The sequence below is a fragment of the Fonsecaea pedrosoi genome (assembly GCF_000835455.1).
Source record: "Fonsecaea pedrosoi CBS 271.37 unplaced genomic scaffold supercont1.8, whole genome shotgun sequence".
NCBI classification, from domain to species: domain Eukaryota; kingdom Fungi; phylum Ascomycota; class Eurotiomycetes; order Chaetothyriales; family Herpotrichiellaceae; genus Fonsecaea; species Fonsecaea pedrosoi.
This window is the reverse complement of record NW_013550608.1, coordinates 1736635-1748796: the sequence shown is the minus strand read 5'-3', so window position 1 is coordinate 1748796 and position 12162 is coordinate 1736635. Positions and strand designations below refer to the sequence as shown.

At 51.5% G+C, this 12162-nt stretch overlaps 5 protein-coding genes across 5 annotated transcripts; 1 reads left to right on the top strand and 4 right to left on the bottom strand.

Moving 5' to 3' along the window:
• Positions 1-75: 75 nt before the first annotated feature.
• On the top strand, positions 76-1395 carry Z517_11943 (uncharacterized protein; the record flags this gene model as incomplete). Its single annotated transcript, XM_013423525.1, has 4 exons — positions 76-344; positions 435-722; positions 766-1201; positions 1246-1395. The coding sequence occupies 4 exons, from the start codon at positions 76-78 to the stop codon at positions 1393-1395; spliced, it is 1143 nt and encodes a 380-aa protein (XP_013278979.1).
• Positions 1396-4804: 3409 nt separating this feature from the next.
• Z517_11942 (uncharacterized protein) lies at positions 4805-6399 on the bottom strand (the record flags this gene model as incomplete). Its single annotated transcript, XM_013423524.1, has 4 exons — positions 4805-5496; positions 5562-5990; positions 6056-6133; positions 6192-6399. The coding sequence occupies 4 exons, from the start codon at positions 6397-6399 to the stop codon at positions 4805-4807; spliced, it is 1407 nt and encodes a 468-aa protein (XP_013278978.1).
• Positions 6400-7705: 1306 nt separating this feature from the next.
• Positions 7706-8780, bottom strand: Z517_11941 (uncharacterized protein; the record flags this gene model as incomplete). The annotated part of the gene is made up of 3 exons (XM_013423523.1): positions 7706-7867; positions 7917-8269; positions 8357-8780. 3 exons carry the CDS (start codon positions 8778-8780, stop codon positions 7706-7708), a joined length of 939 nt encoding a protein of 312 aa, XP_013278977.1.
• A 528-nt stretch (positions 8781-9308) lies between these two features.
• Z517_11940 (uncharacterized protein) lies at positions 9309-10499 on the bottom strand (the record flags this gene model as incomplete). The annotated part of the gene is made up of 1 exon (XM_013423522.1): positions 9309-10499. The coding sequence occupies one exon, from the start codon at positions 10497-10499 to the stop codon at positions 9309-9311; it is 1191 nt and encodes a 396-aa protein (XP_013278976.1).
• A 592-nt stretch (positions 10500-11091) lies between these two features.
• Z517_11939 (uncharacterized protein) lies at positions 11092-11933 on the bottom strand (the record flags this gene model as incomplete). The annotated part of the gene is made up of 2 exons (XM_013423521.1): positions 11092-11439; positions 11496-11933. The coding sequence occupies 2 exons, from the start codon at positions 11931-11933 to the stop codon at positions 11092-11094; spliced, it is 786 nt and encodes a 261-aa protein (XP_013278975.1).
• Between the last annotated feature and the right edge of the window lie 229 nt (positions 11934-12162).

Here is a 12162-nt window from a genome sequence, read left to right as displayed (position 1 = left end):
TTGGAGTCCTTACATCTCTCATTGTCTACACCATGCTTTGCGCGGATGAAGGCCCTGAAAAGCAATGCTGTCGCGATGCCTGACGATGGGGTTAGCTCTGTATTGAGAAGCGTTACGGAATGGCTCAACGACAGCTCATGTACTCCCCCCATCAGTGAACCTTTAACGGCCATCGAGAACTGTCAGTCGCGTTTTGTGAATGCGGACATCCAAGGAGGGCAACTGTCGAAGAAGCGCAAGAGAGCGCCAAGCCCTATGAGCACAATGAGCGATCCTATTATGCGATCTCCTCCGAAATCCAGCAGTAGCACGACTTCCAGTCGAAGTCGCAGCCCAGTGAAACGGTGAGCAGACTTCGACATAATGTACCCCCGAATCACGTTCAATGAGGACAAAAGGACGTTCACGGACGATGATTGAGAACTCCCTGACAGTATAAGGAAGGCTGCAGTAAATATACCCAAGGAGATGCGCGAGGATTTAGAAAGACATCCTGTTGCCAGACGGAACTTGAATCAAGTTACGTGGCAAGAGGATCATCGCCATTCGCTTTCCGAGATCCGAGACTTCTGGATAAAGGTCCAGAGCATTGAAGAAGCGGCAACTATATGTTCAAAAGAGGGTCGGTCGGAGGACTCTTGGAGTGATGATGTTGTCCTCGAAATCATTAGACTGGCTCTCAGCTGGTCGGGCTTGAGAAACAAAGTGATGTTGGCAAATCTGTAAGTGGTCTCCCGGTGCGCATAGTTATGCTGATGTTTGTAGTAAATCCGTCGGTGTGGACCAGCCAGCCCTCCTCCCTATGCGTAATCTCCACCGCGTCGTCCCCAACAAGATTGACTATGGTTTGCGTCTGCAACCTGATGCTGAGGAGGAAGTTATGATCGAGAACGTCCTTCGGAATATGAGCGACGAACTGCCTAGCATCAGTCAGTCAGCTGTTCCTATGCTTCGCAAACGAGCCCTCTTCTACAACCTGGAAATCAAAAAGCCCTATGGAAACAAAGATCCCGTACCGCAACTTGGGGTGTGGTCGATAGCAGGATTGACAAAATTGTCGAACCTGGCGCGAGAGTCCCACAAGAAGATCGGAGAAACTACGATGCTCGAGGATCCGGAGGTGCCTGTTCTTCCGAGCTGGAGCGTGGAAGGCCACCGGTGGCAATTCTACCTTGGAAGGAGATGCTCATCTGCGGAAACAGTAAGTTGTCTACTCGACTTTAACCCCAGAGCTGACTCTCTTAGGTCATTCAAGGACCTTTTTGGAATTACGATACCAGTTCTGTTGTCGAGATTATATTTATTGTGAATACCTTGTGCGAAATACATCGCTGGGGTAACACGACCTTTCGGAAATGGCTGCTGACCGTTATATCTGGACTGCAAACAGATTGATATTGATGTCTTCCCCCCCCCCCCCCCCGGAGGGGGGGGAGGGGGAAAGTCTCTTGTTTCTAGTAGTTTTCGAGTCGCAGTCATCTTCTGGAGCATTCAAACATTGGGTCACAAATTGGGTCAGACTGCGAATTGTATATCTCTCAGCACCACGAACGCCGAACGGAACGCCAGCTACCATACAGTGATTACATTTCTTCCTTCTGGGTTTGCGAGCCGCATATTCGGGTCATCTTCAAATCTACTCGTGATCAGGTGTTTCAGCTAAAAAACTTCCCCTCGCAATGTTTCGCTATCTCCAACGTAGATATAGCACTTTGGAATCGACCTTGGCCCAGATATACACTGCCCAAGTCTCACGGGTTCTGCTGATGAACTCCGTCCAAATACATCATGGTTACCACCACACAGGGCAACCGTTGGTTAAAGGCAGTACCGGGTGACGAGAGACCTCTTACGCAGACACCACCTGATGGTCTTGGTGCTGTAGCCGGAATTGCCATTCATTCTCTCCTTCCGCCCCATGGATATTGTTTTTGTGAAATCTTCCAGACTTAGCGGACCGTATGGGTTGAAATACCTAGCGACCGTATTAGGGGCACCAGGTCGAGAAGCTGGGAGAATGAACCTACGACTGTTGTTCCAGGGATTGTACGTGACTTTCCAAGACTGTAAGGGGAACTTCGTCCACACATCCTACTGGGTTTCGGATGTTTGAAGTCACACAATATCCAGATAGTCTTACGCTCATCGCAGTCGAAGTCGGAAGGCAAGATGAATGAAAGTCAGTTTCGTAAGTGAAAATCCTTTTTGCAGGTGAAGTATCGCAAAAAGTCATTTGCGACTTTCTTTCGCTCGCTCAACTGGCGTTCCAGGTACAGTAAGAGGTCTGATATCGAAGCGCAACGCGAAGTTTCTCTTTCGAATTTTGAATATCTGCCATTACGGCTGAACTGAGTGTTTGTTCAACAATGTTTCGGAGAACATTCAGGTGGTTGGTTGGGCCCCCGGTTGGAATTAAAAAAGTAATAGTTCTCACGGCCTCGATCTTTTTTTTGGCGAAGTCATCGCCATGCAAACTTTACAGGCTGACCTTTTCATGTTCCGAGCTCAGAACGAAACAGCCAGCCAACGTTGGCAAAAAGGCTAGTTTTGGATTAATACGTGGCGAGAAGAGAGCAACGGGTATGGTTAAGCATATTGGATGCTTTGAATCGTGCCCACTTCTGTGGCACTTTACACCGTGTAGTGAAACTCAATTGACCAATGCGCTCGCTCTACCTAGAATAGCGCAAGTGATTTCACCTTGTCTCGACGCATCCCTTCAGTGCTCTCTATTCCAGCTACCTCAAGAACGCGCCCAAGGCTCCGAGACGCTACACAGAAGCCATTCTTGACCCCATCTCCGACGATCAGCGATGGTATCTCTCGACAATGATCAGATGGATGTGGTAGAAGAAGCCAGAGAAGGAGGCATCGAAGGTTGATGGAAGAGCTAGCCCACTTTCTATAGTTTTCCCCGCAACCCGCCACATTGGTCGCGGCGCCGCTAAGTAATTTACACTACTGCCAAGACGCTCATGTAATTAGCCAGCTAGTACTAATCTGGGAGTTCCCGCTAGGGTGCTCTTGCCAGAACTCGCGGTGGCTCGCCAGTTGCTCGATGCAATTGCCTCAGCCTTATTTACCATCATCTGTCTAATTGAATTTCTCGTTGCAGAGAAGCCCAATACCAAGGACCAGCCTGTCCTGGAGCTTCGCGTCGGGCGCAGGGCACGTCGCAGGTGTCCCTGTCGTTATTCGTGAGTTCGCCGAGGGCTTCTTGCGGTTCGTCCTTGCAGGTGGTGGGAGCGATGTATAGGTCCAACGCTCTGGGTGAGGCGATAACGCGCTCTATGTTGTCAGTGTCGTTCCTCAAGCTGGTGTGCATGGCTGCATGAGATTCAAACGGCATTGCTGCTGCCGAAACTAAACATGGCTGCTGCTCGTATTTTCTCGATGAGTTTCTATCTTCTGATTGAAAGGAAATCAGCGCAACCAATACCAATGCCAATCGAACGATTCCACTAACGCAAGGACATTTCGCAAGCGCGATTTCTACCGCTTCTTCTCGAGATGCAGTCTACGATTGGTCGTGGCTTTCTCAAACAGTCAAGTTGCAGGACGAAGACTGGGAGGGTCACAGATGATCAACACCCAAGCCAGACGAAGTCGTCTTTGGCCCTCGATTCGGGTCAGTAAAGGCTGAGGAATCAGCAGCAGCGGCTCTCTCTCTCGGCCATGATGGTTGATCTGGACTCTTAGCTTGGGCACTCGCATTGTGCTTGCCAGGATGTTCAATGTGGAAGCTACGCCAGGCAGTGACAGTTGGAACACGGCCCTTTTTTATGCACCTCCGCTCGGCGGCGCGATAGAGCGGCAGGTCCCATCTCGTTTATCAAACGACTTGGAGAGCCAGCCAGCTGACCGAGGATGTGTTTTCAAAGGGGTTTCCACACGCTGGTCAAGGATTGGTGATAATGAGGCCGGGTGAAGGGGGCAAACATGGGGCAAATGCTTTCTGAAATGGTTCTTGGAAACGGACAAGCCACTCGGTGGCGTATAGTTACTGGGTGTTTGCTTCTTCTCCTTTTCAGCGTCAAGGAGGTCAAATAGATTCTTACCGTTTACCGTATTAATTCACGTTTTCTTTGTTCTTCCAGCTCCACTGGTGTCGGTACTTGATTTTCCTTGGAGTTTCTTTTCATTGTGAATACATCCAAGCAAGTTGCGAGTGAGTTTCTATGCATTACTGCACGAGACAGGTTCACATAATAATTAATTACGTTGTTATTCTCGCTCGAGCTAGAGCTAGAGCTAGAGCCAGGGGTGTGTATAGGGCGAGGCGATCCAGGTTTAGGTATAATGTATATTATACACGGAACTAACCAACAAGGAACAGAGGACGAGGAAAAAGTGACAAAGTATGTACATCGGCAATTGGACAGGTTGGTTGATTTGTGCTCTGTCGTCGCCCTTTCTGGGTCCTGGTCCTCGACATACCCCTCTAGCCCTGTACCACTGGGATGGTTGGGTCCATCGGGACAGCCGGGTTTGCAAAGGAAAAGATGATAGCTGCCGTAGCTGGCAGGTGGATGGGTTTGACGCAGGCGGGTGGGTGGAGAGAAAATGAGAGAAAGAGGGAGGATGCCGGCTTGAGATGTGGTGTTCAAGCTTGCTGATCGAATGGCCGGTCAGATGGCTGTATGGTTTGATTGATGGATAGATGGCGAGCGAGAACGGATAAGTGAATGAATATGTATGTGAGTGAGTATGTGAGTGAGGTAGGTAATGAGTATATGAGTAAGTAAGTACTTGATTTAAAGCGTTAACAAAGTTAAAGAGCGAATTAAACAGAAGTTTTAACAAATCACGGAAACCGATTCATCGTCCCCGGCGCAGCGGACATCTCAAACGGTCCGGCAGACCCGGCCACCACCGACGGGGTATGCTGCGCATCAATCTCCGACGGCGGCGGTGGACTCATGCGCGACTGGCGCTGCAAGAACGCCTCGATGCCGCCCACAACCCCTGGCGCCGCGGCCTGTGGTCCGGCGACGATGGCCGAGTTGGGGCTGCTCGCGCGCAGGGACATGCTTTCCATGGCACCCCCCGCCACGGACCCGTCGTGCATTTGGTACGGACCCCCGGCGACGGAGGAGGCGCCGAAAATGTCGTTGGACGGCGTGGACGGCCACGCAGGCGGTGATTGCGGGTGTGCCACTCCGGTGTTGGTCATCAGTTGCTGCGGCGGCGCTGGGTAGCCCTGTGGGAAGGTCTGCGAGTATGGCGAAGGGTACGCGCCGGGAGCGGGGATGGCGTTGCCAAAGGCGTCGGTCGCGGGCATCGTGCTCACTGACATGTGCTTCTGCGTCGGTGACATGTAGCCGTAGTTGTTGGCGGGCGGGATGTACGCTGGCGGACTGTTCATTGGGCCCATGGCCGGGGTAGACGGTCCTGGTAGGCTCGCGCCGCCGGCCTCTTCCTTGTTCTTTTTGGATTTGGACCTACGTCCGCACAAGTACAGTATGACCGCTGCCGCGATGACGGCGGCTGCTCCTCCTTGTCGCGAGTTAGCATCCATCACCCAACAGGGCTGCTCCCACCAGGACTTGTGAGTGACTTACCGACTGCGATGCCTGCAATGGCACCTGTTGAAAGGCCCGAATGGCCTGATCCGCTAGCTGCCGGGGTTGTGGTCGCTCCAGCAGTTGATGCCGACGTCGAAGACGCAGTAGAAGTGGTAACTGTCGATGTGGCGGTGGCCGTAGCCGTGGAGGTAGAAGTGGTGGCAAACGGATCCTCTTCATCGGGCCAATTCTCCCCAGGTAGCAACATGAAGGAAGAGTCGGCCGCATACTGCTTCTGGGCTTGGATAGACGTGCTGGAATTGGGGTTGATGACGCCGACCATCTGGTATCCAATACATGAGTTGGGAGCACCGCAGTAGTAGAAGATGGGTTCGGTGTCGTTGATGAGCACCGTCCATTTCGGCGGATCGCTGAGAATAGCGTCGACGGGGTGGAAGCCAGAATAGAACCCGACTTTGTCCACGCCTTTACCATTAATTCGCAGTCAGCTCATCGCCTTTTGAGGGTTGAGTCGCTTGTATATCCCTTACCTGTCAACTCATAAGGTATACATGGGTACATGTATTCTGCCCGGACCACCGAGTGGTTCAAGGGATAGAAGTCGAATTCTTTGACGACAGTATCAGCGACCACACACATACAGACTCGATTTCCTCAAGAACATACCAACATAATTTCCAGGAGAAACTTGCACCACATCTGGGATAAAAGTATGCCCTCCATTCCCAACGGCAATCGTCACCGTGATCGGCTGGGTGCTTGTGCTCGTAGGAGAGGTAGTTTCAGTGCTGAGGAAATCCGTCACCGTGGAGGTAGTGTCTTGAGCCACCACACCCGACAGCAGGGCTGCGAGGACGAAGACTGGAATTCCCATGCTTGTAAAACTTGGATTGAGATAGCAAAGGCGGAGAGAGTTGCGAGAGTGATACAGAAGCACAAACTGTGATACAAAAAGTCAAAGGTAGGGGGACGGGCACCTGAAATCTCTGACCGTCGCGGCGTCGACAAGCCGTGGCAGCTTCTCTAGACCAGGACAGTAGCAGCTGCGATAGGCATGAGAACCCTCACCTCCTCGTATTGAAGACAGTCCACGCTCCAAATTAATGCCAATGCGGCTGGACCACCGCGTCAAGACTTCCATGTCGGCGGTGCTAGCTGTCTCGAGGCGATTGCCACAGATTGCTCTCGTATTTCCATTCCACCATCCACCGGTTGGGTGTCGCATGGTTTAGGGCTGAAAGCCGGAGCAGCCTGGAATGGTCTAGGATACCGCAAGAAAACATGGATTGGTAGAATAGGCCGTGGCTAACCTTTGGAGGCTCTTGGCTCGTTATTGACTTCTCATCGGGTACGCGACAAAAGTCCTCTCTCTGTCTTCTCAAGGATACCCCCGGGGAGTGGCAGGGCTGGACAGAACACGAAGGAAAAGTCTTGTTTTGTTAGAAAAGACAGAATTCCCTCGCGGCCATGACCACAAAGCATCCAATGATCTGGACCGAATTGGGGCCAGACAAACCAAAGTCGCTTAGCGAGCAAGAAATCAGCCATGCCATCTTGGCCGCCAGCAGTTTGTTTGTCTCAGCCCTCGGGATCCTTGGAAAGGAGTCTGGCCCTTGCAACGGTAAATACTAAAGAGCCAAGGAAGGCTGAATACGAGGCGGGGGATCATATGAGTTGGCGGTTAGTGGGACAACCGCAGAGAGCCGCAAAGCTGTGATTGAGAGAGTGAAATGGGTTTCTGCAGGTACCTGGTAGGTATTCGTGTGAGATCAGCGTCCAGCATCTGCAGTTCTGGTGGTGTTCCATTGCTGTTGAAAGAGGGAAAAGGAGGGAAAAAGAAAACATTCAGATACAAAGACGAAGTTCAGCTGCCAAGGCGCTTTATTGAGTCTGTCCCGACCAAGTCAGACGCCACAGTGGCCAAACTCGGGTAAACTACAATGAAATCTTGGATTATTATTATTGACGAGATCTACTATTGGACCTGGTCAAGTTTAGGCCAGGGCGAGAGACGAGATCGTGGAGGATTTGTGGATTTTTGTGGGATAATACCAGTGCCTCTTCCAGTATAGATACATCTACACCAACTTGGCCATACAATAGATTGTGCCGAGTAAACACTAGCTTTAATGTGGACTTCGTACAGCTCCAGTGCTGCAACGTCGACCTGCTGACCAAGACTACCCGGTTAATGCTTCAGTCCTCTTGTCTGGAAGCACATAGCCTCCTCCGGCAAACAGTTTCCCAGCAGTCTGAAGAATCTCAGCCACGTCTTCACCAAGCCATGTAGATATCAGCTCCGATCGGGTTGCTTCCATCTCCCGCGTCAAACCTCCAGCGACCTGCAATGCTTCAACACCGATTCCATGACAAGAAGAGGTTAGGTCTTACCAGAACACATCTTCCACTCGCCGAAGCTAGACAAGTCTGTACGATTGCTTTTGCGACGTCGTCAATCGTGTTCGCCTTCAACCCCGAAGCTCTCCATTTATCCGAAAGCTTCGAGAATGTTGGAGTGGGAGTGTAGAAGGGGGCCACAGCATTCACTTTCACGCCGATGCTCCGTGCGGTCAGTTGAGATGCCCGAAGTAGACCAACCAGACCGTGTTTCGAGGCAACATAAGCTCCGACGCCGCTGCTGCCAAAGTATCCGGAGGTCGAGGTGATGAGAATGACGGATCCTCGACAAGAGTCCTGGGCACGTGGCTTATTTCGCTGCATGTGGTACAGCGCCAGCCTCAGTGCTGTGACCAAACTAGCATATCAGTCCCGGCAGCTGTAAAGTATCTCTAGGGGAATGTCCGAGTCGTGGCGAGCTAAAAGAGACTTACTGTTCAATGTCCCCTTCAGGTTGACATCCAAGACTCCGAATCCCTCGGTTGATTCCCGCAGTTCTCCCTCGCTGTCGACTGCTCCCAGATCAAACACGCTTTCGCTTTCCATTATCCCAGCATTGGCGATGACAATATCTACACGGCCAAAGTTCTCAATGGTTCGTTTGAAGAGAAGCTTCATTTCTCCCCAGCTGAGAATATTCGTGGGGAAGAACATGGCGGTTTCGGGGTGTGACAAGGAGGCAATGAGCTCTTCGGCATCCCCAGCCGTACACGCGAGGTCTGCTATTATCACATTTGATCCGAGGGAAGAGAAGAGTTTGACGGTCTGGGCTCCGATGCCATTGGAGCCCCCAGTAATGATAGCGACTGCGCCGACAAGATGTTGTACGGGGAGGAATCCATTGGCTGATGAGTCCATTGGCGCCTGCTGACAACGGACTTCACTAAAGCTGGGCGATTGAAGCTATCGAGGCACGAGTTGACGGGGAATTCATCCCTAGTACTTACGACAATATATCTAGGCCACGACGCCCTCAACGATCACGATCAGGCATTGCCATGACTGCTCTCAGTCCGAAGCTGAGAAATGTCCGAATCAATTGTCCGAGTGGGGAATTGTCGGCCGCACCCTGCAGTGTATTCGGTACATCGAGAGAATCATCTTGGAATGACTCTCGGGAAATCGTTACTCTAAGGAAATTCTGAGGGTGAGCATCATCACGTGAAAATGGCTCGTAGTAGATCACATGATATTGAAGCTGGTCTAGACCTTATTAGGACTAATTTGTCCATTAGTAGCAACTAGCGCGTTTTCCTCATCTCCTCCTCAACACCCTCTTCACCTTGATATCAGATGCCTATCTCCATTTCAAGCTCGAGGTAGATTCAGACTCTACGGATCATCGCTATATACTCATCCAATACCCGGTGACCGATGATCATCGCTTCACAACTCGACTTCCTCTAGCAAACGCCCATCGGCAAACCACACGTCCATTGCCTTGGCCATCGATTCAACATATGCCCGAGGAGAGTCGTCCGCCATGGCTTCAACCAAAAGATCTTGCGACATTTTGTTGGTGCTGTCCGCCCGCCCCATGACTCGCTCTTCATACTTGCGCACTGCTGATTCCAAGTCGCCCGGGTTTGCTTGAATGCAGAGAAAAAGGTCCAAGGCGTCTAGCATGGCAAGGTTTGCCCCTTCACCAGCAAACCACGACATGACATGCATCGAATCTCCGATCAGGGTCAGCCCTGGTTGAGTCTCGTAGTGCATTCCTAAGGGCATCCTGTACTGAGCCCTCGGGGTCCACTTGGGGTCCAAACAACGGATCACTTCTTTCAGGCGCTCATCCCAGTCGCTGTACACGCTCTCCAAGAGCATCGTCGTGGCTGTCTTGGGGTCTGTCCAGTCGATACCGCTTTCAGCCGCCCACTTCTCTGGCACCTTCAAACAGGGATAGACGCGAAGGCTCTCGTCTCCATTGCGCTGCATGAAAATGCCCTTGCCGTCACTGAGGGCGAACACAGTGCCTCGACCGATGAATTTGCCCAGCTCGGGGAATTTCTGGTCCAAATTCGAGATGCGACAGTCAATTACCGTGAGACCTGTGTACACTGGCTTTGTGCTCGTCAACAACGATCGCACCTTGGACCATGTTCCATCAGCACCAACAATCAGATCACCAATCGCAGAGGTACTGTGGTTCACGAAATGCACCTCATATCTTCCGTCGGCGTTTTGAACAATTTGAGAGACATGGTGATCCCACTTGAGATTTTGGGCGTCAACGGCGTCGATCAGGATCTTCCTCAACTCCGAACGGTCGATCTCAGGGCGACCCTCGGCGTCAGGAGGCGCCTGGTGAAAGAGCCAGTCTTTGGCGTGTTTGTCCATGAATCGGTAATCCTGGTCGTGATACCTGGCATATTTCTTGAAGCAAGCTTCGAGTCCAGCGACCTGGAGAGCACGTTGGCCTGAGTCAGGGTGCAGATCGAGTGATCCTCCCTGGAATCGAGAACTTATGTTCGGTTCGCGCTCATAAAGAGTGAAAGGGATGGAGTGGTGTTGGAGGAGCGCGGCAAGAGTGAGACCGGAGGGGCCCGCGCCGATGATGATGATATGCTTCCCGGACATGTTGGAGGTGATTTGACAGCTCCTCTTGTTTAATGCTCTCATTTAGCCAAAGCTTTGTGTCGACGGTTTGATGGAGACTGCAACTTTATATTACGAGGTTCTATGGGCGTCCGGGGGGATCCCGGTCGCTACGTCTCCGCAGCTTCGACTGAATCAATGTCGCCGATTGTCATATCTCAAACCGCCTCGTCCTCGGCCTCTGACTCGGCTGCCATAGGGGTGCATCGAGACCAGCGGATAAAGCCGAACATAACAGCTCGGACATTTCTCAGGCAACATGAAAATACCGATCATCGAAAAACCGAATAACGTCTAGCGAGCCCCTCGACCCATCGGCCGAGTCAAAAAACACCGTTGTATGTCACGGATTACACCATCTGACAATGCAACAAGTTCTATAGCTCTGCATCCTTCTCTGGCGAAACAAAGATTTGGTTGATCTACCGAGGGACTCCATCACCATTTTGAGGTTTGATGAATGGTCAAAACTCTCGAAAGTATGTCACCACTCAGCAACAGACGAGATGAATACGGCGGAGACTCTGTATTCACGATATTATTTTGTTTCTGTCCTAGCAAGAGGGACGTTCTATCATAGTTTGTCTCCGACTGCGCACCTGATAGCTCGAGCAACCTCTTCAGTGCAGCTAAGAGTGGGAAAGTGTCCTGCTTGACAAGTGTGCACATCAACCTTTTGACCGCTCTCCTTCTCGATGCGGTTGATTATAGACTCTTGAACCTGCTGTGGCACTGCCTGGTCTTCCTTGCACACCAGATACGACACCGGAATATTCTGATAGCCCGGATGAGTGAGTAGGCCTGTGAAGCTGACCGTCGAGTGAGGGAGCATTGTTTTGGCCAACTCAACTCCCTTTGCGAGAGGAAGATCCGAGAAATTCGTTCGAGCACAACCCACTGCTTCAGTCAACATGTAATCGCCCTGCAACACAGAGTTAGGAACACCTATCCTAGTCTGACAGATCGTGAGAAACTCACTTCGACTCTGATAAATTCAGGCATGTTGTCACCCATCTGCGTGGCAATCGAACCCCCCACTCCCGGCACTGGGGAGCTGATATAGAACAGCCTCACGATGCCTCCTTTCATTTGGGACAGTGAGCGTTCAGCCTTCGTCACACCCTTGGTACTCTCGGTCCCGCATATACCTCCATATGAATGCATGACCAACACAATTTCCTTGCCTTGGTCAGCGACCTTTGTCGCGAGAGACCTGATGTACTCTGCGTCATCGGCCATTGTGGCGGCTGGAAGTGGACTGCGATCGCCAACCGAATGGAGATCAATCACGACAGTCTCATAGCCGTGGCTGTTCAACGCTCTCACCAGTCCACTGTAGAGACTCGGTGGAGAGAATGAGGCAGGGACAACGACTATGACCGGCTTGGTGGTCTCTGGCTTGTTGGCGGTGGACATCTTGACTTGGGTTGAGATGTCGTTGCACCTATCTCGATGTGATCTGGCAACAGGGTCGTAACGACGCGGATGCAGAACTTCCTAAGCAACAGGGCGCTTCGGTTGTGGAAAGATGGTGGCGAATTCAAGTGGATGGCAAGACTTGAAAGAACAATCCTCTCATGATTACAACCGAGAATGCCGACTACATGTTTGGCTTGCTGGTGTCTCGGATTATTGACTGTTTGAG